The following is a 25,950-nucleotide window of genomic DNA, read 5'->3' on the forward strand; positions in this document are numbered from 1 at the left end:
ACCCATCCACTGCTGTAGGAAGAGACTGGACAGAACTGCAACAGCTCTTGTCTGCATCTTCGTACTGACAGTAAATGCTGTGATGTCACATCTGATGCCACTGCATTCCCGATGTAAACACTAGTGTTTACATTCGCCTCTACATCACTCTCCTATGCAGCGATCTGTAGACGCATCAGATTTTAGACCGAGCTTCAGTGGGACTAGTTGATAAAACTTGCAAATGAGGTGTGGGACAAAGATTTCAGATGTATAGCAGGGTGAATGCTGTTCAAATGGCATTACTGGATAGAGAACGATAGAGCCTATGCTCCTTGGCTCCATCTAGCAGGAGTAAAGCCGTGCGAACGACTGTTTGTGTTGTCTATGAAGTAGACGCTAATCCACTTTAATGTGGATTTTGCTGAACAAATTCATGCTGTGTGTCTTTTTAAAAATGAAGCCTAACCCAAGTGTTTAAATACAGTTTATGCAGTCTGTGCAATAGTCAGTCTTTTTCCGTGAACTATATATGATGTAATGTGGAGTTTTAGAGTTGTAATGTGGAGTTTCAAAAAACTGCACGTGGTATGTAATTTAACAAAACAAAGAAGAAAATGTTGAGCAAGTAAAAAATGTCTTCTGATTTGAGGAAACGGGGCTAATTGGAAAGAAAAGCTTTGGGAACTTTGAAATCCCAAACAATTAATTATTGTCAGTAGCTCAATGGGGAATATCCCAGTGTGCAAACTCAAACCCATGGATGGATTTGGGCAACCATTGCAATTTCACTGGAACCTCCTTAAGAATATCTTATACACAACTCTACAATTGGAGAAGGAAATGGCAATATACAGTAGATCCTTTTGAACTCTACTGGAGACTAGTGGTATGTACCTCCGAAGATTAGTGGAAACAATATGGTAGATGATAATTCAAGGTATGGCAGAGTTAAATAGGTAATAGAGAAATAGTTGTGACTAGGAGGCAGAGGTGCGCCTGGAAAGCCACCAGTAATTAATGTACTGTAGCTACAAAATTCTTTTGAATTAAATAAGCATGTTTGCGGTTTATAAAGTGTAACACCAAGCTCAGGTAAAGAAAAATCCTTTCTCCTATAGAAATGTATAAAACAAGGAGTTTGCAGTGAAGTTGCAACATAAAAGATCAATTATATACAGTAGGTGCTTCTACTGTGTATGAAGTCCATGACAGCTTAAAGGGAATTTCTAACTTAAAAAAATAAAAAATAAATGCACACTTAAATGTGCATTTATTTTTATTTTTTTGCAATGGAGCCAGTGAAGCATTGCAACCACAATCAGCGGATAGCGAGTGCAATGCTCTTTCTACTGCAGACTCTTCCTCCAGTCCGTTCCAAGGTAAGGACATGGTCAGAACTTAGCTTTTAACTTTTACTGGATAGATTTACATTGTTTCAATAAGCAGAAGTGAGAATCTCCAACTACCCTTCTGGTGGGGTGCCTAGAATTTCTGTAACTTTTAGGACTTCTGATATATCTTTACAGTATTAAATACTCTTTCTGGAAACAAGTGCATAACTTAATTACCAAATTACACTTCACATTACTTTCTAAATGTTCATGCTGAGTTAAAAAGAAAATGTCAACACTCAGTATTGTTCTGTGAAAAAAATAATTTCCAGATCTGTACCTTTAAAGTAAATAGCTGAAGCAATATTAATGCCAGTGTGTACTTAAAGTTACAGATGATTATGTTCTCTGCAAGCAATACCACCTGATCTAAATAAACCCTCTTTTGGATTTAGAAAAGAGTCTAATTTATTAAAATACATTATTATTACTGTCACACATCTAATTGTGATTAGTGTTTTCTCATCCTGGGTATTTATTACCCACCAATGCATAGCTTAGTTTTTGTTATCAGTTTGGGGTTTTTTTTGCAGAACTTTTACTGATATGAGTATATTTTAATGACTAGTGATTTAAATATTAATTTGTATATCCTCTCAAACTGTACCGTTGTTTCAGATTTTTAAAGCATCTGAGCTTCTTTAAATTAACTCATTATGTGTTTAATTCAACTTCAAAATGTAGCCATGTCCACTCTCCTTGTGAGAAATTAGTTAAGAATTTACTGTATACTCAGTGCAAAACCTGTTTTGTTCTGCTTTACACCAAAGCAGCCTGCAACAGGGAGGGTTGCAGATGTAACAGTATTGGGTGAATCCTAGACAGCCTTCCATCTAAAATTAAGTGGAGGGGGAATCATCATACACACATATCAGAAGCTGAGACCATTGTTATATTACAGAAAGTGCACTTATTCTCGCAGTCTACCACCCTAATTTAATGTTAGTCACCCTTCTGCCCTAGATACATACTAACCTTAACCTCCAAGCAACTCTAGTCTCAGTAAAAAGTTTTAAAGTATATGAGGAACGACTGCATAGGTGAGGGTAGCAGAATGAGGCTTTTGTCTGTGAGTTGCTAACTTTGTGGCAGGCCATGACTCTGAGTTTCAGGTAAATGTGCATGTGGGCAGGGGAAGGTGCATTACTTTATAGACATGTGCGATTCGTTTTGTTCCGAAACGAAATTCGGACGTAATTTCGGAGATTCGGATGTATCCGAATTACAGCTAAAACGAATCCGAATTCCCGATTTCCGAAATTTCGTCCGAATTTCGTTAGCGGTAGTCCGGTCGAATTTTTGTTTTTGGACAAAATTTCGTTTTTAGCGGTAGTCCGGTCGGAAATTCGTTTGCGGATGAAATTTCGTTGCAGCAAAATGACTTAAGCCCCTGCCCCTTACCAGGCCATGTGCCCTCGGCATTGGGAGGGTGTCCCCATGCCGATGGGGACAAGGGCCTCTCCCCCACAACCCTGACCCGGTGGTTGTGGGGGTCTGCGGGCAAGGGGACTTATTTGCATCGGGGTACCCCTTTAAATAAGGGGGCACCCAGATGCCGCCCCCCCCCTTGTGAATGAGTAAGGGGTACTTGTACCCCTACCCATTCACTAAAGGGTTAAATCAAATAGTTAGTAAAAAGTCCAGACTTATGATAAAATCCTTTAATTGAAAATAAAAACAAACAGTCAATTTTTGACTATACCTTTAATAAAAAAAATGGCTCCATTGATGTAATCCAGCGTCAATCACGGTGCAAGACCCCCGCCGACCCGCTGCAATAAAAAAAGTCCCCCATCCGCACGACCCCCATCCGAAACCGACGAAAACTCGCCGCAAAAATGACATTCAGCCCGAAAATAAACAGATGGACGGAGCTAGACGTGACATCACGGCTTATAACAAACAAAATACTGCAAAATCCGAATCAAAACAAAAGTAAACTAAACGAATGTTTTGCTGGTGCACTTTATTACTTTAGGTCAAAAAGATAAACAAACTTTTACAAAGAATGCTTTTTTTAGGTCATTGCAAAACCATTCAAACAATACTAGTTTTGTTTTAAAACCCGAAAAGATACTATAGATTAACAGAAAGACAAAAGAAGTATACATAACCGATAGTTCATCACATTGCTTATAAACCTTTGAAAATGTTCAATTGGAAAATGAGGCTTGCCTAATTACCATATTTATCAAACTTAATTAACAATCATGAAGATAAAACAATTTTTCTATTATAGATATCTGTATTCTTATATTTAATCAGAACTTTTTTAAGTCGATGAGTGTAATGAGTTTTCCCCACTTTTTATTTATAAAATTACAGTGACAGCAAATATTCACCTTCAAAGAATGGTTAATTCCATTCCATCCTGCTATACATGTAATATGTCAAGTGGCTAAAATAAATATTGCAAATGTAGGGATGTAATATTTTTTGAATTTTTTGGGACTTGGCATCAAGCAGTGAGCTGCAGTCTACCTATCTGTATCTCTGCAGAGTGATCTCTAAGTATAGAATGTGTTTTCTCTGACACTGATTTCCAAAAGTATTAGAACAGAGCAACTTAACAAAGAACAGGCCCATAAAAAACAGAACAAAGAGAAAACCCATACTCGGCAGCCTGTCGGTACCATCCACTGCAGTGGAAGGAAGGACTTCACTGCCTCTAATGCCGGATCACCACCAGTCAAAAAAAGAGCCTTGACTTGGCTGAGAGAAGCATGTAATGATCCAGAGAGTTAGTCTTTTTCTCTCACACGGCTAGAATGCTCAGTTGCAGGGGTCTGGAGTGGAACTGAGCATATAGTACTGCTTTAAAGGTCAAGGACCCTCATGCAGAATCTTACCAAGGGCTGATCCTTGGTTTTTGGAGTCCACAACTGTAAATGTAAATGTGGAGAAAAAAATCTTTGCTGGGGAGGGGCGGGGGCAGAAACATCTGGGCCTGGTATGTATCTAGAAGTCTCAAGTATTCTGTGAGTGGGAGCCAGTGTTGATTTCTGGAGGAGAGTATCCACCTAAATTGCTGCAGCATTCAATTAATTCTGTGGATATCTGTCCTAAGAGTCTGTTTAGACTGGGTCTTTGTATTCTGACAGCAGCCGTTGTCAGAATACAAAGAAAAAACCCCCATCAAATAGAGCAGCAAAGAGAAGGGAAACAACCATGGATTACAGTAAGGCACACATTACAGTATTGTTTTATGTTAAAAAATCTGAGGGTTTAATGTCACTTTAAGTGTCCAAACAGCATAGTCTATGTTCAGAAGGTACAGAGAAAGACTTTTGTCAGAGATGAGAAAATATAAAGCGGTTAGAGCCTAGTCTAGTCTTTGAGACCATCAACCATCACTGTTTGGGATATCATGCTCTGTACCTCATCCATCTTCCCTTGTTGCAATGTGCAGTAAATCAGTTCTCATTCTTATCTCACTACAGTGGCAGGCACCAATCTTTTTACAACCTGAGAAAAGAACAACATTGAGATTGAATGTGCCTGGGATCTTATTGTCTAGAAAGTGTTTAGAACATTCACAATGTTGGTAATGGTCATCTGGAAGTCATTTATTTAAGATCAGTATCAATAGGATTACACAAATAAAGTATGCTTTGCAAAGAAAGCAGTAAATACTTACCGCTCCCACTGCTTATGCTGCTGATCTCTGCTCTAGTAAAGGAAAACCACTTTTTGAAGAATCTGCATAATCCGACACTCCTTGGAGTGTCTTAGAGGATGGCAAATTTCTCAAATTTGACTACAAATGTGAAATACCCTTTTAAAGAACAACTATGGGGTAAGTGTTTTGCCCCATAGTTCTACTAAGGGTCTCAGGAGGACATATACTAACATCCTCCCGTGACCCAAAGTTCAGTATATTGTGAGCTACAGCTCACAGTATACTGAGACTGCCGCAGCCGGGACGGATCCCGACATTACTGTCGAGATCCACCCAGCTGCGTGAGTGACAGCAGGCTCTGCCTATCTAGAGACAGAGCCAGCTGTGCCTGCCCCCTCCCTCATCCGCTCCGCCAGTCAGTGCTGGAGGATCGGAGAGGGGAGGGGGGAATCCCTGCAGGGAGCTGTGAGTGACAGTCACAGCTCCCTGCCGGGACATGATCGAGAAGTGAGCGAGCGATGGTATGTGTTCTCTCACTTCCCGATCTATTGAGCTGACGTGTGACAGTTTCATTGTCACACGTCGGCTCGAACTATGAGGTCGAGTGAAAATCACTCACCTCATAGTTCTCCTTTAATTTCTTAAGTTCTAGCTGACTTCCACATAACCAAGTTTTTTTTTTATCTAGGGTAAAGGAAATGTAAAGTTTTTAAAGATATTCATATAAAAGAGACACCTAACTATGAAAAAAAAACCTATCTAATAGTTCTGTTTTACTGATCTTCATCCCAATGCAAATCCTATGGGGTTGATTTACCAAAGGAATATATAGTATTCACTTAACAAACTGAATTTTCACTACTTAGCTTAGTGCAGGGGTCTCAAAGTACAGGCCTGTCGGCCAACTGAGGCTTGCGAGCCAGTACTATGTTGCCCCTCAGCCAGCTAACAAGTCAGGCATGTGGTCACGGACTGTGTATCTGGCTTGAGAGAGCAGTTAAACGGCCTGCATCCCTGTCGGATGCAGACCGCAATGCTGCTTCTCTGTGGGGGCACTCGGATCCTTTTTGGCCAGCACTCTGAAACCCTTCAATGAAGGCTGGCCAAAAATATGGATTTGTAAGGTCTGCATCAGACCATACTAATAAACCACTAGATCAGGGATCGTGCCTCCTCCCTACAAAAAAGTAAGCCGGAGAGGGTGTTCCTAGTTTTATTTTATAGGTGGGGGTGTGTGTGTTTTTGTGTGTGTGTGTGTGTGTGTGTGTGTGTGTGTGTAACCCTGTAACTTGCAGCGGGTATCCTCAATCTGGTGTTTACAAGTCACAGCTGTCACCTGTTCAAGTTAATGATTAGTTGAAAGCCGCTGCATGTAAACGCCTGCACACCGCATGTAGGTGCAAAAAATGGTATGTGATATGATTACATGTAGTTAGACATGTGGTGTGCAGGTGCTTACATTCAGGGGCTGTCACCTGATCATTAACTTGAATGGGTGACAGCTGCTGCTTGTAAATGCCAGATTATGGATTCCTGCTGCAGGAAAATGCAAATTCCTGATGCAGGAATCCCAAATCGCACCTAAACTTACAGATATGAATGGGGCCTTATTGTGAGTATATTAGTGCCCTTAGTACCATACCAGATATAGTTAAATTTTATTTTTAAGTATGAAATTTGGCAAGCGGCCCCCATGGGAGAAAAAAATTTGTTGAGAGGCACCCGATAGAATTGAGTTTGAGACCCCTAGCGTAGTGAAAAGAGTGAAACTTTGTTCAGCTCAATCAACCAGCCATGTTCCAGCAAAAATCGTTTAGGCTTCAGTAAAATATTTTAGGCTTCATTGTGATTACAGTAAAATCTCTGTTACCCGGTATTCAACTAACCAGAACTCTCATCTAACCCCAAAAAATACCCTGTGCACTCACTGTTCTGCTGATCTGCAGCATGTATTATCCTGGAAACGAGTGTGTGTCTGTTTGCCTTAATTTGCTTTAAGTATGGCTGTAGTATGGGGTCTGGCATTAGTTAGACCTATTTTTAATAGTACCATCTTGAAAAGGGGGGGGGGGGGGGGTTACTGTACTTTGTTTTTTCATTTCTACATGCCTTGATAAGCCTCATGCAGACAACACATGATGAATGATGAAACAAAAGGAAAAACACTGCTTCTTTGAAGCAATGAAGCGCACACAAAGATGCATTGGTTAAAAATCTAGTAGTCATTTTTCACAGTGATCTCATTTTTAAGACACATTAGTAATGTCTGTAAAATGGCTTGCTATCATTTTTATCTCCAAGGTCTGTGGCATTCTCTCTATGGCTGACCCTAAGACATTAATGCACACTTTGCATCATCCGCATTAGACTATTAGCCAAGCTCTAGTATACATTTCCAAGCCTAGAATGATGCTGCAAGAATTGTTATTCATGTTTAAAAGACAGTCAAATTATATCCTAGATCCTTTAATTTTGTGTATGTATATTTTAGAATTAATTTCAAAATTGTCATAGACTGTATTACTAATTCTTAAAATTGAGAGTTTAATTGAATGTATTGATCGATGGCTAACACAGTACAACACACTACTACTGTGCTTATCTTGAGGTCAACAGCTAAATACACAGCTGGAAAAAAAATATGCAAATGGTCTTATTTGCCAAATGTTATTCCTTCAGTTTTGTGATTTATACCCCTCTGCTAGTTAGCACAACCATATAGATGATAGATAGGAATAGAGTAGTGTCACCTCCCTGGAAAACAACAGCATTCTTAAATGTCAGCACATGTGCTTCTCTTCCCAGTTTCAGTAATGCAGTACATGGGATGAAAAGAAGCTATTAAGAAAAAATCAAGTTCTTCTATGTGAATGTATGTGAAATATGTTTATTTATTATTACACAATTGCATAAAAAAAATGTATTTTTGGATTTGCTATGGAGGTGGGGAATGTTGAGTCTGTCAGGGTTATTCACAAAAGGGTGAAGAGTTTGGAGAAGGCAGGAGAAGTGAACAATCTAGGACAACATAGCTGAACTAGAAAGTGAACTGAATTGCAGAATTTTTCCAAGTCAGCTATTTTGGCCTAGATTGTTCACTTCTCCTGCCTTCTCCATACTCCTCACCCTTTAGTAAATAACCCTGTGTGTATCAATGTCTGCCAGTCACCACACTAATCTGAGATCTGTATTAAGTGGAGGACAGTTGAGTGCACTGAATATGCTGCTACTTGCACATCACGCCTGCTGTATCTGTACAGCACATGCCTCCTTGGCCACCTCACCAACCTCCTCCCTCACATCACATACCTCACTTCCATTTCCCCCCACAACACATCAGTTCTGACAACCTCATCCTCACCTTGCTCACAGGGAATGCATCCTGTCCACATCCATTACCCCCCATCCCTCCACATCCCAGCAGTGACACCTACCCCCATCCCCACAGTCACAGAGGAGCACATTGCTTCTAACACCCTCACCCCTACCCCTTACTATATGAGCTTCTAGAATGTACATTTCTTCAACCGTAAGGTTACCAAATTTTCAAAATGAAATCCAGGGACACCGTACTGACCACACCCACTTTTAAACACCCACATTTGTAGCCACACCCTTACAAAATTGGTCACAGAGGACTGGAACAAGAGGCAGACATTTAAGGTGTAAAGACAAAATAAATGGATTTTAAATGAGAGGCACCAAGATAAGGATGCATAGTTAGGAGGGACACCTTGTTGCCTTGCAGGCTGGCTGGTGAGTGTGCTAGGAAATGTCTGTTTTTGTTGTTCATAGAGGTTTGTGAACAAAGTGGCTGCAACTAAGTCAAGTTGAAACATTGGCTTTGTGCTTCTTTTTGGAATGCTTCTTTTTTCTTTTCTGTCACTTTTTTAAACTGCACTTTTCCCTTTCTAGTTTGCGGCTCTGGTTAGGGAGGGGTTAGTTTATCACAGATGTCTCTTATTAATTAGGTGTAATATAAGCAGGTGCACAACTCACATTGAGCTTGCTCACAAAGTGGCTGAAACTAAAGGTGCCCATACACCTTACGATTATCATACGATAATCGTATTCGACCGACTTTTCGTACGACAATTGTAACGTGTGAATAGAGTGCCGACCGATAGTACTGTACAATCGTACGACTTTTGACGGTCAAGCATGTTTGAAATCTTTTGTCGATCGTACGATGTTCGCATGGTTGGTGGCGCTTCCGTCCGTCAAAAGTTGTACGATTAACACTGCGCATGCTCAAACTAAAATCGTTGCGGTAGTTAAATCGTTTTTTAACTACCGCTGATTGAACCTTGCGATAATCGGGGCAGGATGGGGCCGTCGTATGAAAATCGTACGATGGTTCGATCATCGGACAAAAAGTTTCGTCCGATAATCGTAAGGTGTATGGGCACCTTAAGTGGTGATAAATCATTGACATTTGAACAATTGCAGTTTAACCTGTAAGTAGTATCTTTAACTTCCTATAACTAATATACAGCTATTCCTCACTTAATGACCGAGTTCCGTTCCTACGACCAGGTCGTTAAACGAATCAGTCGTTAAGCAAGGAACTGTATACAGTACTGTACTGTATTAGTGTTGGAGATGTACAGTACTGTACAGTGTACTGTAAATCTGTCAATACAGTACTTACTGAGATTAGCGGAGAATGGAGTACAGCACTGAAGACGGTGAGATGACGCACTGCCGCTGCCATGTTTCCGCACGTACGGTCGGAGACCTGGTCGTAAGTGCGAGTGGTCGCAAAACAGGTAAGTTGTTAAGTGAGGAGTATCTGTATAACTGGGATAATGTATACTAGTATGGTTGAAGGGTTTGTTCAGTGTACACTGTGCCACATGTATACACAAATGGAGCCAGAGCGCCAGGATGAATACCGCTGTGACAGATGTGAGCAGGTTGCCTCTCTGGAAGCTCACATTAGAGATCTGGAAGAGCACATTGCAACACTGAGGAGGCTTGACAACCTTGAGAGGAGTTTGCTGCTCACTGAGCAGGCAGTTAATGGGGTTGATCTGGAAAGTGGAGGGTTAAGTGAGGATGATCAGGTAGAAAGCTGGGTTACTGTAGTTGGAGGGAGTAGCAGGGGCTCACAAAAAAGGAAGGCTAGCCTGTGTTTGAGCACCCAAACAAATTTGCCAACATCTATTGCGTAAAGATGTACAGGGGAAATTCAAAGTTAGCATCTGTGATGGACCGCCTACAAAGTACCCAGCAAAATTATATAACTCATTTAGGGAAAATGGAGGTCTGAGGGGGGTCTCCATAGTCCTGGGTCCATAGTCAGGGGGAAGGAGGCTGGCCCTCAGGCCCCTCCGGGATCCCAGGACATGGTGGATTCTGTGAAAGCATCCCTAGATGTTACTGCTACCCCTACCAGCCAGGAGAGCAGCCCATCTAGTCCGGGTGGTGAGTGTAATAAGGCAGGCCTAGACAGGTAGTGATAATAGAGGATTTTATAATCCAGTGGACCGATAGAATAGTTTGTCGCCCGGATGGCCTCAACTGGATGGTTTCCTGTCTCCCTGGTGCCAGGTTTCGACATGTGGTGGACCAGGTGGACAAATTACTGGGAGGGGCTGGGCATGACCCAGCTGTCCTTGGTCCTTGCTTGGACTAATGACAGAATACATAGAAGATAAAGGACCCTTAAGAATCAATTTAAAGAACTAGGTTGGAAACTGAAGGGAAGGACGTCCAAGGTAATATTTTCTGGAATATTACCTGTGCCATGCACAACACAGGAAACACTGGGTCGACTTTTCATTGGGGTACTACCTATATGCTAAAGATGGTCTTCACCTAAATGGAAGGGGGTTTGCTGTGCTGGGAAGGTTGGAGGAGTATTTAAACTAAGATTGAGCGGGGAGATAGAGTTAGAATATAATGGGGCAGATATGTCAGACGGGTCAGACTATAATGGAGGGTGGAACAGGGGAAGATGGGGGGGAGGGCAATGGGAAGAAGACAAGGAGATTCTCATGTTACAAACAAACATCGTATATTACAGTACTATTTGTACTTAAAAAAAAGATACAGTTTGTACAAGTGAAAAATGTAAAAATGGATTGAAATGTTTGTTCGCCAATGCCAGAGGTTTGCCAAGCACAATAAGAGAGTTGGAAGCTTTGGTGCGTGAGGAGTACTATTATATAATTGGTATTGCTAAATCTTGGCTTTGTTCTTCACATGATTGGGCTGTTAATATTCCTAGCTATGCTCTCTTTAGGATAGACCGGGTAAAACAGGAAGGTGGCGGTTATCTAAAAGTGAGTATGAAAGAGGACTTTGTTGATGGTGAGTGTGATGGTGCTGAGGCATTATGGGTGGAGTTCAGGGGCGGACTGATAACACAAAGGGCACCCGGGCAATATGAGTTTATGGGGCCCCTTTGTGCTCCACCCATAAATAAGCCCCACCCACATGTACATTCTTGTGTTACAGGAATTTTGTTTCCATACTATTTTTAATATTTTTAATATAACAGATCTATTCACTAAAAAGTGAATTGCAGGGGAATTGGTAGGAGAATCTCAAATCTAGATTACAGTAGGCAATTTGGAAAGTGAGCTAAAGGGCAGAATTTGTATGGTTTGGCTATTTTGACCTATTGTGCCAGTTATCCTGAATGGCAAGATAATTAGTAGTAGAATGGACAGAAGAACTGAATGATCTAGAACCGGAGCGGGGGTTTGGGTACATATTGCATGTGCGATATGCAAACCCTCATCACCCCCCTGCTCCAGTGCCTGTGATAAGGCTCACAAATGGTCAGTCCGCCCATGACCAGGACCACTGCGCGCAAACCTCAGACCAGCACCAATGCATGGCAGATCTCAGACTAGACCCAATGCATAGCAAACTTCAGACCAGAACCAATGCAGGACAGACATCAGACCAGAACCAATGCAGGACAGACATCAGACCAGAACCAAGGCAGGACAGACATCAGATCAGAACCAATGCACGGAAGACCTCAAACCAGAACCAATGCACAGCAAACCTCAGACCAGAACCAATGCAGGACAGACATCAGACCAGTATCAATGCACTGCAAACTGCAGACCAGGACCATTGTATGACAGTCCTAAGACCAGAACCAATGTAAGTAGTAAGAAATGCACAGAGTGGCAAATATGCAGCAGTAAATAACACAGAGTTCAGTAGTAACGAAAGCGAAGCTCAGCATCAAGTAACACACAGCACGCAGAGGTCAGAAGGTAGTAATGCACAGAACGCAGAGGTCAGAAGGAAGTAATGCACAGAACGCAGAGGTCAGAAGGAAGTAACGCACAGAACGCAGAGGTCAGAAGGAAGTAACGCACAGAATGCAGAGGTCAGAAGGTAGTAATGCACAGAACGCAGAGGTCAAAAGGAAGTAACACACAGAACGCAGAGGTCAGAAGGTAGTAACGCACAGAACGCAGAGGTCAGAAAAAAGTAACACACAGAACGCAGAGGTGATAAGGTAGTAACACACAGAACGCAGAGGTCAGAAGGTAGTAACGCACAGAACGCAGAAGTCAGAAGGAAGTAACACACAGAAGGTAGTAACGAATAGAATGCAGAGGTGGAAGGTAGTAACGCACAGAACGCAGAGGTCAGAAAATAGTAACCCACAGAACGCAGAATGTAGTAACGCACAGAACGCAGAGGTCAGAAGGTAGTAGCGCACAGAACGCAGAAGGTAGCGCACAGAACGCAGAGGTCAGAAGGTTGTAGCGCACAGAACGCAGAGGTTAGAAGGTGGTAACGCATGGAATGCAGAGGTCAGAAGGTAGTAACGCACAGAACGCAGAGGTCAGAAGGTAGTAACGCACAGAACGCAGAGGTCAGAAGGTAGTAACGCACAGAACCCAACGCACAGAACGCAGAGGTCAGAAGGTAGTAATGCACAGAACGCAGAGGTCAACAGGACGTAATGCACAGAACGCAGAGGTCAGAAGGAAGTAATGCACAGAACACAGAGGTCAGAAGGAAGTAACACACAGAACGCAGAGGTCAGGAGGTAGTAATGCACAGAATGCAGAGGTCACAAAATAGTAACGCACAGAACGCAGAAGTTAGTAACGCACAGAACGCAGAGGTCAGAAGGTTGTAGCGCACAGAACGCAGAGGTCAGAAGGTTGTAGCGCACAGAACGCAGAGGTTAGAAGTTAGTAACGCACAGAACGCAGAGGTCAGAAGGTTGTAGCGCACAGAACGCAGAGGTTAGAAGGTGGTAACGCACGGAATGCAGAGGTCAGAAAATAGTAACCCACAGAACGCAGAGGTCAGAAGGTTGTAGCGCACAGAACGCAGAGGTTAGAAGTTAGTAACGCACAGAACGCAGAGGTCAGAAGGTTGTAGCGCACAGAACGCAGAGGTTAGAAGGTGGTAACGCACAGAATGCAGAGGTCAGAAGGTAATAACGCAGAGGTCAGAAGGTAATAACGCAAAGAACGCAGAGGCCAAAAGGTTGTAGTGCACAGAAGAAAGAGTTCAGAAAGAAGTCAGAGGAAATCAAGCCATGATTTATGGGAATCAGTAATGTTATTACAAAAAGGCCAAAATCTCTTTCCTACTGTCTCTGCCTGCACTGTTCACAATAGTTTTGCCAATTCGCTCACAGATTGGATCTGATGCTGTCTGGGAAGTAAATGTTCAACCAATTTAGCCTTATTCACATGTGACATGTCCTTCATATCAAAGTGACAAGATGCAAAAGAGGCATGTTTTTGCTCACCTTTTCTCCTTCTTTGGAAAATTATGTAAAAAGCTGGAGAATCGTGGATGCTGTTCTAGAGCTGTGGAAAGTCCCCTGCCAGGCCCCCCCTGGTATTCACACACATCTATCTGCCAAAGCCATGAGCATCAGTGAGAGGAGGTAGCTGTGTGCTAAACTCCTCTCACTGACAGGCAGCTCTGCCTGTACGCTGCAGTCCTCAGTGAGCTGTCGGGCCGAGACTTAATAGGAAGAACGAATGTAAGATGACATTGCAGGACAGTCAGTAACCCAAAGAGGGTGACAGCTGCCACGGGCCCCGACGCACAGAACGCAGAGGTCAGAAGGTTGTAGCGCACAGAACGCAGAGGTTAGAAGGTGGTAACGCACAGAATGCAGAGGTCAGAAGGTAATAACGCAGAGGTCAGAAGGTAATAACGCAAAGAACGCAGAGGCCAAAAGGTTGTAGTGCACAGAAGAAAGAGTTCAGAAAGAAGTCAGAGGAAATCAAGCCATGATTTATGGGAATCAGTAATGTTATTACAAAAAGGCCAAAATCTCTTTCCTACTGTCTCTGCCTGCACTGTTCACAATAGTTTTGCCAATTCGCTCACAGATTGGATCTGATGCTGTCTGGGAAGTAAATGTTCAACCAATTTAGCCTTATTCACATGTGACATGTCCTTCATATCAAAGTGACAAGATGCAAAAGAGGCATGTTTTTGCTCACCTTTTCTCCTTCTTTGGAAAATTATGTAAAAAGCTGGAGAATCGTGGATGCTGTTCTAGAGCTGTGGAAAGTCCCCTGCCAGGCCCCCCCTGGTATTCACACACATCTATCTGCCAAAGCCATGAGCATCAGTGAGAGGAGGTAGCTGTGTGCTAAACTCCTCTCACTGACAGGCAGCTCTGCCTGTACGCTGCAGTCCTCAGTGAGCTGTCGGGCCGAGACTTAATAGGAAGAACGAATGTAAGATGACATTGCAGGACAGTCAGTAACCCAAAGAGGGTGACAGCTGCCACGGGCCCCGCCATGGCCGCGGGCCCTTGGGCAGCGTCCGAGTGTCTGAACGGTCAGTCCGCCCCTGGTGGAGTTAAATATATGTGCATAATGCAATGGTAATGGTTGGAGTTTGTTACAGGCCTCCCTGTGTTAATGAAGAACTAGAAACTCAGCTCCTTAAACAGATGGTAAGGGCTGCAAGGGCAGGGACAGTTGTATTAATGGGAGATTAACTATCATGACGTTGACTAGCAAAATGCCATTGGTGGAACAGTAAAACGGCAGACATTTAGAAACGTATTGCATGACAAATTTATGGTACAGTTTGTAGAAGCTCCAACTAGAAACGATGCTCTGCTGGATCTGGTAATCTTAAACAATGCAGAGCTTATCACAAATGTTCATATAAAAGAACATTTGGGTAGTAGTGACCATAATATTATTTCATTTGAAAAAATAAAAATCCTTCAGGAGAGCAAATTCTCCAATGCTGAAGGCTGGTCTTAAAGATCTAGACTGGGCTGGCATATTATCATCAAAAAAACACAGAACAGAAATGTTTCGAATCAATTGTCTACAAACACATTGCAACATATATTCCTGTAAGCAATACGATTAAAAGGCTAAAAGTAAAACCAGTGTTAATGCATTATCTAAGAATTTCCAATCTCATTATATACCCCTGGAGTAAAAACATCTCTTAACCTGTTATTACTTATGGTATTAAGGTTTGTACAAGCAATACAGAAATAGATTTGAGTCCAAAGAGATCCATTCTGACTGAATCTCTTCCCAATTCTTTCCTTCCTAACATTTTAGTCTAGTTTTAGTCAGTTGAAGAAAATGTTATTGACTAAAACTATAACTAAAAATGTATTAGTCGACTAAATTAACACTGAGTAAAACCGATGTGGCCTACATCCAATGTTTAGAAAACCATAAAGAATAAGAAAAGAACATTTAAAAGATATATGAATGAAGGAACACTGTCATCATTTGAAAGTTACAAAGAATATAATAAAATATGTAAAAAGAAAATAAAGATTGCAAAAATGGAAAATGAACGACAGGTTGCGAAATAGTGTAAGAGAAAAACTAAGGTGAACAAAGCACCTGAACGGAATAACTTACACCCTTGCATCCTAATTTTTAGAGACTCTTTAATGACTGGCTTGGTACCAATGGTTTGGCACAAGGCCAATGTGGCCAAAGGATCAAAGTATTTTCCAAGTAATTACAGACCTGTAATACTAACTTCCATAGTTTGGAAGATACTTTTAAGATACTTTTGATAAAGGATCACATTCACATGTTTTTGCTTGAAAATACCATTATAAGCAATGGTCAGTATGGATTCACAAGACAGAAGTTGTCAAACAAATCTACTTTATGAGGAAGTGAGTAATAAATTGGACAGTGGAATGACTGTAGATATAGTATATTTGGACTTTGCAAAAGCATTTGACACAGTTCCCCACAGGTGGATAATATATAAGTTAAGGTCTGTAGGTATAGAGTATTCAGTCTGTAATTGGATAGAAACTTGACTTAAAGACCGTTTTACATAGTTACATAGTATTTGAGGTTGAATAAAGACATTAGTCCATCAAGTCCAACCTATTAGGATCTCATTCTAGGAGTAGACAACTTTGAAAACTTTTAAAAACAATACTGGGCTGAAAACTCACTGTTTAGGTGGACAAGATGAGGTCTTGCAAATCAGAAGAAAGGCTGTATGGATCGCTCAGCAGTGTCTTGGGGCGATCGGTGTGGTGAGAGATAGTGGTGACAGCTAGGGGGCTCCTGTGGCTGGAGCGCAAGAATTTGCCGTCCTGTAGCCTTGTTTGTACACAGGCTCTGCACTGAGGGTGTTCGTGCCGTCCAATACCGTGGGAGGTCAGCTGGCCAGGCTGAGACCCGACGGCTGAACGGGAGCGAAAGTGCCGCTCTGTAGCGGTTTGAAAACTGTCCGCAGTCGTTGTGACAGATCGTTTTTGAAGACAGGCACGGGGCTGGAAACCAGTGCGGTCTATCTCGCTGGGTGATGGGAATGTCAATTGGGCAATTTGGCTACGCATTTCGAGGTTCAAGACCTCTTTGTCAAGCCAGAACTGGCACCTTAGTACCATGAATTATTCATGACAGTTGTAGAGTGAGGTAAAGGAGTCTTCTGGAGAAAGAAATAATACAAGAAAGACGTTAGTTCCCTGAATATTTGGTGCTGCTTACCTTGAATATTAAGCCCCCCTACATTATAAAAGACAAGGATAGTAGTCACCACAGGGTTACAAGAATATCTCTCTTCATACACACTTGTGCAGGTGTGGGGTTTGGAATAGAAAAGGAACATAGAAAAGGCAGGAAAAGGGGCAAGAAGAAAAGAGACATATAAAGGCAACAAAAGTATTGGGTACAACTTTACCAGCGATAAAAGTTACATCACATGAAGCAAACCAAAGTGCCCAGTACATTGCAACAAAACAAACTGCACTGATTGCGCTGACATCCATGCCAAAAGCTTTGAAATCCCCAGGGAAGGAACGTTTCTGGTTTAGAGGCTGTGCAGCTAGGTCAATAGTAAGAAAAATTCTGTAACTACCATGCCTAATATCAATCTTAAAAGATAAGAATAAAAGTAAAAAAATAATCCCCATACTGAGGAGTGGATATATAATCCCCTGCATAGCTAATCAATAGAGTTAGTGGTGGAACATAGTAATCCTTCAGTCAAAGACTCAACCATCAAGATGTTTGCCATTTCCGCATCTGTGAACTAGGGATGCACCGATACCTTGGCAGGCGAACAGCCCGCCAAACGCCCTGATAGTTTGTGTGTTCGCCGAACACGCGAACTAGCAACGTTCGACTCGAACTGTTGTTCGACTCGAACATTGAGCCCATCCCTATTAAAGTGACCCAATCGGAGTCTATTGAAAGAGCATATCTGAGCTTTTGCATGAGTTCCTCCTTGTCTTTAAAGTAATGGAGTTGACATACAAAGTCCTGCTTTTTTATAGTTTGAATAGTGTTATTTTTAAGTGTTCCTTTAAATAAAAAGATTTCACATTTTGAAATGCATCTCTAAAAACATTTTTACAGCTCGCAGTATACTGAGCCTAGGGTGACGGGAGGACGCTAGTTTGTGTCCTCCCGTTACCCTAAGGAGAGCTATGGGGAAAAGCCTTAACCCCATAGTTCTCCTTTAAGGTGGCCATACACTTTACAACCATCGCAAGACCTTAGTCTTGCGATGGTTGTAAAGTAATTAAAAAAACGTACGATCTGCCCATCTCCATCTGCCCCGCCTGAGACCTTCTGCATCTGCCCCTGCTGAAACCTTCTGCATCTACCTCTGCTGAGACCTTCCACCTGAGACATCAGGCTGGCACCCCAGAGCAGAGCGGAAGCACAGAGTATGTAACAAATGAATATACTATTCTGCATTGTTGTATAATGTATTGCGGGATTTGTAGTTCTCTCTAGCCAGTTGCCATTCTGCATTGTATAAAGTATTGCTGGGATTTGTAATCCTCTGTTGGGGTATAGGTAGTTATGCACCGATAATTAGGAAGTTCTAACAGTCTACATGGTAGGGGGCGCAATACTTGCCTTACCCCAGGCACTGACAACCCATGATACGCCACTGCTTGCAATGCTGCAGTGTAACATAGTAACATAGTAGGTAAGGTTGCATAAAGACACAGGTCCGTCTAGTTCAACCTATGTATAAGTATGTATGTATGCATGTATATGCTTGGCGCTAGTAGTTCCCATATCCCAGTATATTTAAGTACTCAAGAAACTCATCTAAATGTTTCTTGAGTTTATCAATGCTATCAGCAGATACTACGGACTGTGGAAGGGAATTCCACATTTTAACTACTCGCACAGTGAAAAAAACCCTGCGAAATCAGATTAAACCTCCTCTCTTCTAATCTCTTGCTGTGTCCTCGTGTCATTAGTATAGTTCTTGGTGTAAACATTCTATTCCGAATATTGTTGTCCCCATTTATGATTTTGAAAATTGCAATTAGGTCCCCCGTCAAGCGCCTCTTTTCTAAGGAGAACAAATTTAATTTCTTGAGGCGACCTTCATAGCTCAGGCCTTCCATCCCCTTTATTCATTCTGTGGCCCTTCTCTGGACTCTTTCAAATTCGAGAACATCTTTCCTGAGAGTTGGTGACCAAAACTGAACTGCATATTCAAGGTGAGGCTGAACCAGTGATTTATAAAGTGGTAACATTATGTTTTTACCCCTTGCCAAAATTCCTATTTTAATGCAGGATAATATCCTGTTTGCTTTGCAGGCCGCTGCTTGGCACTGCATGCTATTGCCAAATTTGTGATCTAGGAGCACCCCCAGTTCCTCCTCTATCTTTGACTTCCCCAGTGGTGTACCCCCTAGCTAGTAAATTCACAATTTGCTCCCATGTGTATAACCTTACATTTTTCGATATTAAATTGCATCTGCCATCTTGCAGCCCACTCCTCGATTTTACTAGGTCCTGCTGAGGCGAGTTTATGTCTTATTGAGAATTTACTGCCCTACACAGTTTAGTATTATCCGCAAAAACCGAGATATAACTATTTGTACCAATCTCTACATCGTTTATGAATAAGATAAATCGGTCCCAAGACTGATCCCTGAGGCACCCCACTCACAACTTTTGCCCAATTTGAAAAATTATTGTTCTACATGGGCTTTTGCAGATACTCATGCATTGTGATGCACAAAAAAATCTGTTAGTATAAATTGTTAGTATAACGTTAAGATAACATCAAGTCAGGTTTGCCTTGACATACATTAGCATGACGTGACATTTTCACAGGTATGGGATCTCTAAAATTCCAAATGACACTGCTTTTTTATGTGAGAATTTGACACTCATCTAGCTGCAAATGTATGCAAAACGTTATGTTTTAACACAAATTATTAAAACAGTTTAGACTTTGTTTTGTATTGACTTGCTGTTAAGTGTGTTGGGTATTTTTTTGCATTATATTGTTCTTTAAATGACCTGCCTAGGTGCACCTTACTTTTACTATGTATAAACTGCTGCGAGTGGTTGCCATTTTTACTATGTAAAACAAAGTGCAAGGTTAACACCCCTGTGTCCAAATGGGTACTTTTGCCTACCACCTTCTGTCCTATAATCTTTACTTACTGTCTCACTTTCTGCTCCCTCAGCAGGAAGTAAGAGTACATTTCTTCAAAGTGAGAGCAAATTCCTTTTTGAACAATTGTGACTAGTCAAGTGAATCTTCCCAGTGGGGCAATAAACAGCAATGAAAACCTAGGTTGAGCTGAAACTCTATGGAGCTCGCTAAGAGTGTCAGTGTGCTTTGAGGTTAATGACATATTTAAATAGTAAACCAGGAAGTTATCTAATTGTCTTGGGCATTAGAAAGAATTGGCTATGTTCCCCTAAAGTAAAAGTATGAAGCTTAGGCATACCACAGTGATATGTTATCCAACCCATGTATTTTTAATGCTTTTCAATATTAGCACTATTTTAACCAAATTTTCATTTTAGATTGTTATCTTGAAAGGAAGGTTAAGCGCTTACATCTTGCATATTTTATTAGAAAATGTATATTGCTTTTGGACTTTCTGATTGCTTGGCTTATGTCAGATTTCAAAAGCGAATGTAATTTATTTTACAGCCAGATCTGAAGTTGACAATAAGCCTCCATGGATATACTTAAACCATCATGTCCAAATGAAAAAAATGCAGGTACGTGCTGTGTTAAATGGTCTTTGCTAAAGAAAACACAACTGGTTGTCAACTAAAAAAGAATATAGAGATTTCTTTCAGTTAAGAATTGTTACTTTATAAATGCATAATAACAAAATGGGGAAAGGAGAGGCGCCTTAAATAACAATAAAGTGGACAAAAAACTCCTGGGTTCCAACGTCAATCTATAATAAGCAAGGTTCCCCGAAAAAAACGGAATCCCAAAATAGGAGCTGTCTATAATAATCAAACAGGTAATGATAATGTAGCAAATTTTAATGAGAATTAATAATAAAGTAGAAAAACATATAAATACACCTACTGACAAAGAACATCTAAAATCAATTAAAATGACAATAAGTCCTCCCTGATATAGCCCAGTGTTGATTGATATAGATGAAAATCTAGTGACCGTTAATGGTGGTCACTAAGAGTCACTGATATTGGACACAAGCGCTGTGTTAGGCAAGCAAATACTCAGTATCAAAGAAGAGAAAAAAAAAGAAAAAAAAAAAGGGAAAAAAAAGAAAAAAAAAGAAAAAGAAGGAGTTACTCACTTCTGATGTGGTTTAGGTGGTGAGACAGTTCCTAACAAAAAAAGAAACTTCAAGCATGCATGAGGTAATGGTCACAATGGCTGTCCCAGACTGTTGGTCCCCGGTTTCAGCAACTTTATTTTCCTGTATGTTGGTATAGTTGCTGCGAGGTCTGCTGTGGATCCTCCAAGTCGGCTCCTGCCTATATAGTTGTAAGCCCCAGATTTAAATAAATTCTTTCAGTCTCGTACACGTTTGCATAAAAGATGATAACTATAAACTATAGACATAAGCTCTAGATCTGGTTCGTGGGTGCTCTATATCTCAGGTCTGATATATCAGAGGGTCTGTCTGAGGGTTTGTAAACGGGAAGCAGATCTCCCACATGTCCCCATTTATAACTGGATAATACTGAATGGGATGAATGCAGCTGCATTTGTACGAGACTGGAAGAAGCATTTGCAACGCATGTATACAATTGGAGAGGCAGATCATATTTCCCCTTCTACATTGTATCTAAGTGAATATGATTATATTTACATTCATGTATACAATTACATAGCATTCAAATCTATATGTATATACATGTGGTTACAAAGTTTCAGAATATGAGTTATAAAGATCCGGCCATCACATATATATCATACCGAAAATAATTAGTTTAGAATAACCTACTTAGAATGAGAACAAGTTAAATTATAATTGTGTGGTTACCTAAATACATGGAACATACATACAACTAAATTGTATGCATGTAAAGGAAGCACAATGTTTGAGTGGAGGGCCACTCCAGAGGTATCAATAAAGTCATGTTTGAAAGGACAGAGATGAAAGGGGACGGGGAGAGTGGATGTTTCACAGATAGCAGCTGAAATTGACCATATCATTCAGACCTGGTGCCTCATAGGACCCAGTTTGGTGGATCCATCTGCACTCTCTCTGTAGAAGGAACTTGTCCCAATCCCCTCCACGTTTATGTTGGTGAATCCTATCCAGTGCAGTGAAGCGAATTCCATCGCTACGTCCATTATGTGCATTTACAAGTAATAAAAGCCTGCGTGCAAAAAGATTAATATCCTTGATGACGTTAAATCTGTCCGGTGGTGCCTCAGGACAAAAGGTTAGGCCCTTAGAGATGAGACCCAACTCCACTTCCGTGAAGGTATAGGGGCTTAGATTGATAACTTGGAGATTGTCTACATTTAGGGGCGTTTGAGGAGATATATTGATCATAATTGTTTTTTTTGTACTTAATAGGACTACGGGGGGGGATGGGGATCTATGTTTTGTCTTTTTTTCCCCCTATATATGGGACTCCCTCCTTTGGAGTGGGGGTGGGGAGTCCCATTTCCCCTAAAAAAGGTTCCTCTAATCTAATAGTGCGTTGTTGCCTCCCTTTGTTCCTGGTATCTGTATCTGTATTATCCGGATTGTGTGTCTGTTTACTCTGTGTCTTGGAATCCTTCCAGGGGGCAGCGTTTCTACCAGTTTTTCCCTGTGAGCGCATATTATATCTCCTTTGATTAGGGGCTACAGTTTCCTCCGAGGAGGAAAGACCGGATTCTGTTCCTTCTGAGAAGGTGTCCCTCTCATCGTCCGTTCTCCTACTTTTATATGTCTCCCCCATATTGGGGGCCTGATTCCTACTCCAGTTCCTCCTCTGTCCCCACCTATATGCCACACCTCCTGCATATGCATTCCTGTCCCTTTCAAGTTTTGAATCCTATTGTAGGATTCTACCTGTACATTTAAATCTGTCACGGTCTTATCGAAATCCTCATAGTGTCTGAAACATTCAAATTCAGTGGTCAGAGTCTGTAATAGTGCATCAGCTTCTTTTAGTTCCCCAGTATAGTAGTCGATGAGCATGAGCACTTTATAAATGCATGCTATTTTAGAATTTGTTTTTTTCTTGTTTTGAATATCCGAATTCTGACCAAGATTCCTTATAATGATTCAGGATTCTTGGCGACCTGCTGTGGCCAGTTTTCAAGCCATCATTCTTCAAGGGAACCTGCCAGGATAAAAATATAGGAGTTACCAACACTGACTTGTTCTTGAAGTGACAAACTCCACACCTATAGTTCATATCCTTGCTTTTGTTTAATCATTAACTCTCTCACATAGAACTAGAATGTGCGTATCAGATGTTCTGACATTAATTCAGTAAACTAATAAATAAACGTAATAACACAAGCTTCGTGTTGAAGAGCCTATTCACCGTACTTTTTCACTAATAGGCACAACTGTTTATTGAAAAAGAATATCCCCATGATAATATTTATAGTAAAATGAAGTAAAATAGCTAGGAACATTAATAGCTTTCTGCAAATAAGCAAATAGTTAGAAAATGAAAAGAAGAATGGATATGCTGAAAATCATTCATTTCACTGCCTTATAATAGGCCCCTTGCAATGGAATTCTGAGATAAAAATTCAAGGAACTCAAATGAAATGTCAGTCATTTCTGAGATGAAAAGCCAGAGGCCCGAGATAAAAAAATTTAAGTTGTTATCTTAAAGACGTCATGTTTTATCTCGGAATGTTATTTTATTTTGTAGTTTTCCCCAGGGGATCTTCTGTATGTTATGGTATCTATATTATATATCTCATTATGTAGCTACCTAGCATTTCAAGAAGAATAGACTGTTAACATTTTCATAGCTTGTCACTCACTAAATTAAATCACTGCTGTATCTTTGTGGTTCCTTGGCAAGAAGCAAAGAGTGCACAGTATTTATGATCAGGTGACAGATTTCCAGTCATCAACTTAACCCCTTTATAACCAAATGCCATTGAGGCATAGATGACCAGACCAATTTTAGTACCTTCCACATGCATCAGTTTACCCCAAAATAATTCTTATGACTAATTTCCCTGATTAAATAGTTTGTGCATTGTTTTTAAGGCCAGATAATTAATTTGTTTGGTACACTGTTTTAATAAATAGGTTGCTCATTGTTTGTGTTATAATTATATCATCATGCATGTGTTAACAAGTGGACATTTTTGGAGTCAGTCTGCTCAATCCTTAGTTTGTTCAGTATATAAGCCCTTGATTTATTATTGCACCATAAAACTTTGCAATGAGCGATGGCTGTAGACCTTGAGAACTTGCTGAGGAATCGACTGGAAGAAAGAGGAGACTGTGCTAGTTCTGTAACCCATCATCAAGTTAAAGAGGTCTCACTATACAAATATATTCTTTATCTTGCTCCACAGGGGATAAAATGCATGTAGCACTTTGTTCCGTTTTGATAGGTGTTGCAGGAGGGGGCATATCAGCATGTCTCATCTACACAGTGGAACACACGGGACTCAACTCAAAGCAAAGGGGGTGGTAACAACTGAGCTGCACAACAGGAATGCCCACAAATTGGGCTTCATGGAGGGGTGGAGAAAAGCAATAATAGGAAAAAACATCTGATTTTCTTGAGAATCAGTCAATCAGTTCAACCTATTTACAGTTTATTCAACATAATTTATTTTTGCTCACAGATGGAACAGGAAAGACTAGCTGTGATAGAGAGAGATAATCAGTTACTCGTGGAGAAGATCAGTCACATTATGCGCACCAGAGGAAGCGTTGACAATTGGAACACTTCTTATATAAGAAGGTAAGTTATGCGGTTATAGAATTTAAGTATCATGGAAATGTTGACCAACTATAATTCATGGACCAGTTATAACAATGAAAGTAAGCATTATGCACATCTACTATATTTAAAGCCTGTAAGTAGTTAGCTGAAAGTGGACTAATACTAGCCATACATGGCTCAAATTTCAGATGATTCCTGCTAAATCAGCCAACAATCGAGCTTTGGGTGGCCCTGTAGGCACCACAAGGTCTACAAACTTCTATTACAAAATGAAAGGAGTTGGGTGGAAAATTGTCAGATGAACAGTGACTGGATCGAATCAAATGCAGTTACTGTTTGGGTATTTACACAGCCAAGAGTGCTGGCTGTCTGAATACAATTGCCAGCAGGTGAGATTCCTCCATCCGTGCTGTTTAACCCCTTAACCCCCATTGCTAAACAAAATAAATCTAGCTGTGTATGGCTAGATTACAAATGACAGAGCAGGCACTATAAGGTACATGCCCTTGCCTTCAACATGACCACTCAATTTTTCCAATCAATTCCTGAAACCACGAGAAACCTAACCTTATGGATGTGTAGCATGCATTTGCCTTTGCAGCTTTTACCACTGATTATAAAACATTTTATTGACTTTAATATTTTATGCTATAATGCTGGATAATCTCCCTGAAGGCCAGTCTGTATTGTCTGTCTGAGATTAAAACTGCTTTAACCACTTGAGTCTTAGGCCATTTTTCTCCCTAAATCCCCTTAAGTCCTGGTTTTTTTTTCTATTTTGTTATATCTTGGTTCCGCACATTATACTTTTAGCGTTTGTATTCAACCTCAACATATACATTTTTTTAGGACAGATAGGACATTAATTTGGTAGAATACTTGGATACATACAGTATATTTTTATTTCCTTGGTTTTTGTTGGCATTAAATAGTAAAGAAAAATGTAAAAAAAAATATTTTCATGTAATTTTCCCCAATGCAATGTTTACATAATGGCACACCCTTATACTGTATATTTACCATAAAATATATTCAACAAAGTCTGTTGATTTAAATTATATCACATTATCATTAGTGTGACGTTTATGTAATGTAGTGGGATGGTAAAGCTCATAGTGAACTTCTTCCCTTCTAATTTTGTCAGTATATTTGACTTTATGTATAGCCAAATTCTCTTTGGATTTTGTTAGATATTGCTTTTTGTTATCTCATTTCTTATTTCATATTCATTGCTGTATGCTCACCATGGATGGGTTTTGGGCATTCTATTTACCCTCACCAGTTGCAGCTATAATACATTTGTGGTCCGAGCCTTATCAAGTAAGTGATACCCCGCTGCCGCCCCCCCCCCCATGCCTGGGGG

General features: G+C 40.8%; 1 protein-coding gene across 1 annotated transcript in view; it reads left to right on the forward strand.

The window, feature by feature from the left end:
• CUNH17orf105 (chromosome unknown C17orf105 homolog) overlaps positions 1–25,950 on the forward strand; it is a 78,197-nt gene that overhangs the window by 41,948 nt on the left and 10,299 nt on the right. Inside the window, exons 2-3 of the mRNA XM_018566237.1 lie at positions 20,383–20,453; positions 24,487–24,605. Of these exons, the coding sequence (XP_018421739.1) occupies positions 20,383–20,453; positions 24,487–24,605 (190 nt within the window). The remainder of the gene's footprint in view (positions 1–20,382; positions 20,454–24,486; positions 24,606–25,950) is intronic.

This window comes from Nanorana parkeri, unplaced genomic scaffold (genome assembly GCF_000935625.1).
Source record: "Nanorana parkeri isolate BGI_ZX_2015 unplaced genomic scaffold, ASM93562v1 scaffold927, whole genome shotgun sequence".
Lineage (NCBI taxonomy): Eukaryota > Metazoa > Chordata > Amphibia > Anura > Dicroglossidae > Nanorana > Nanorana parkeri.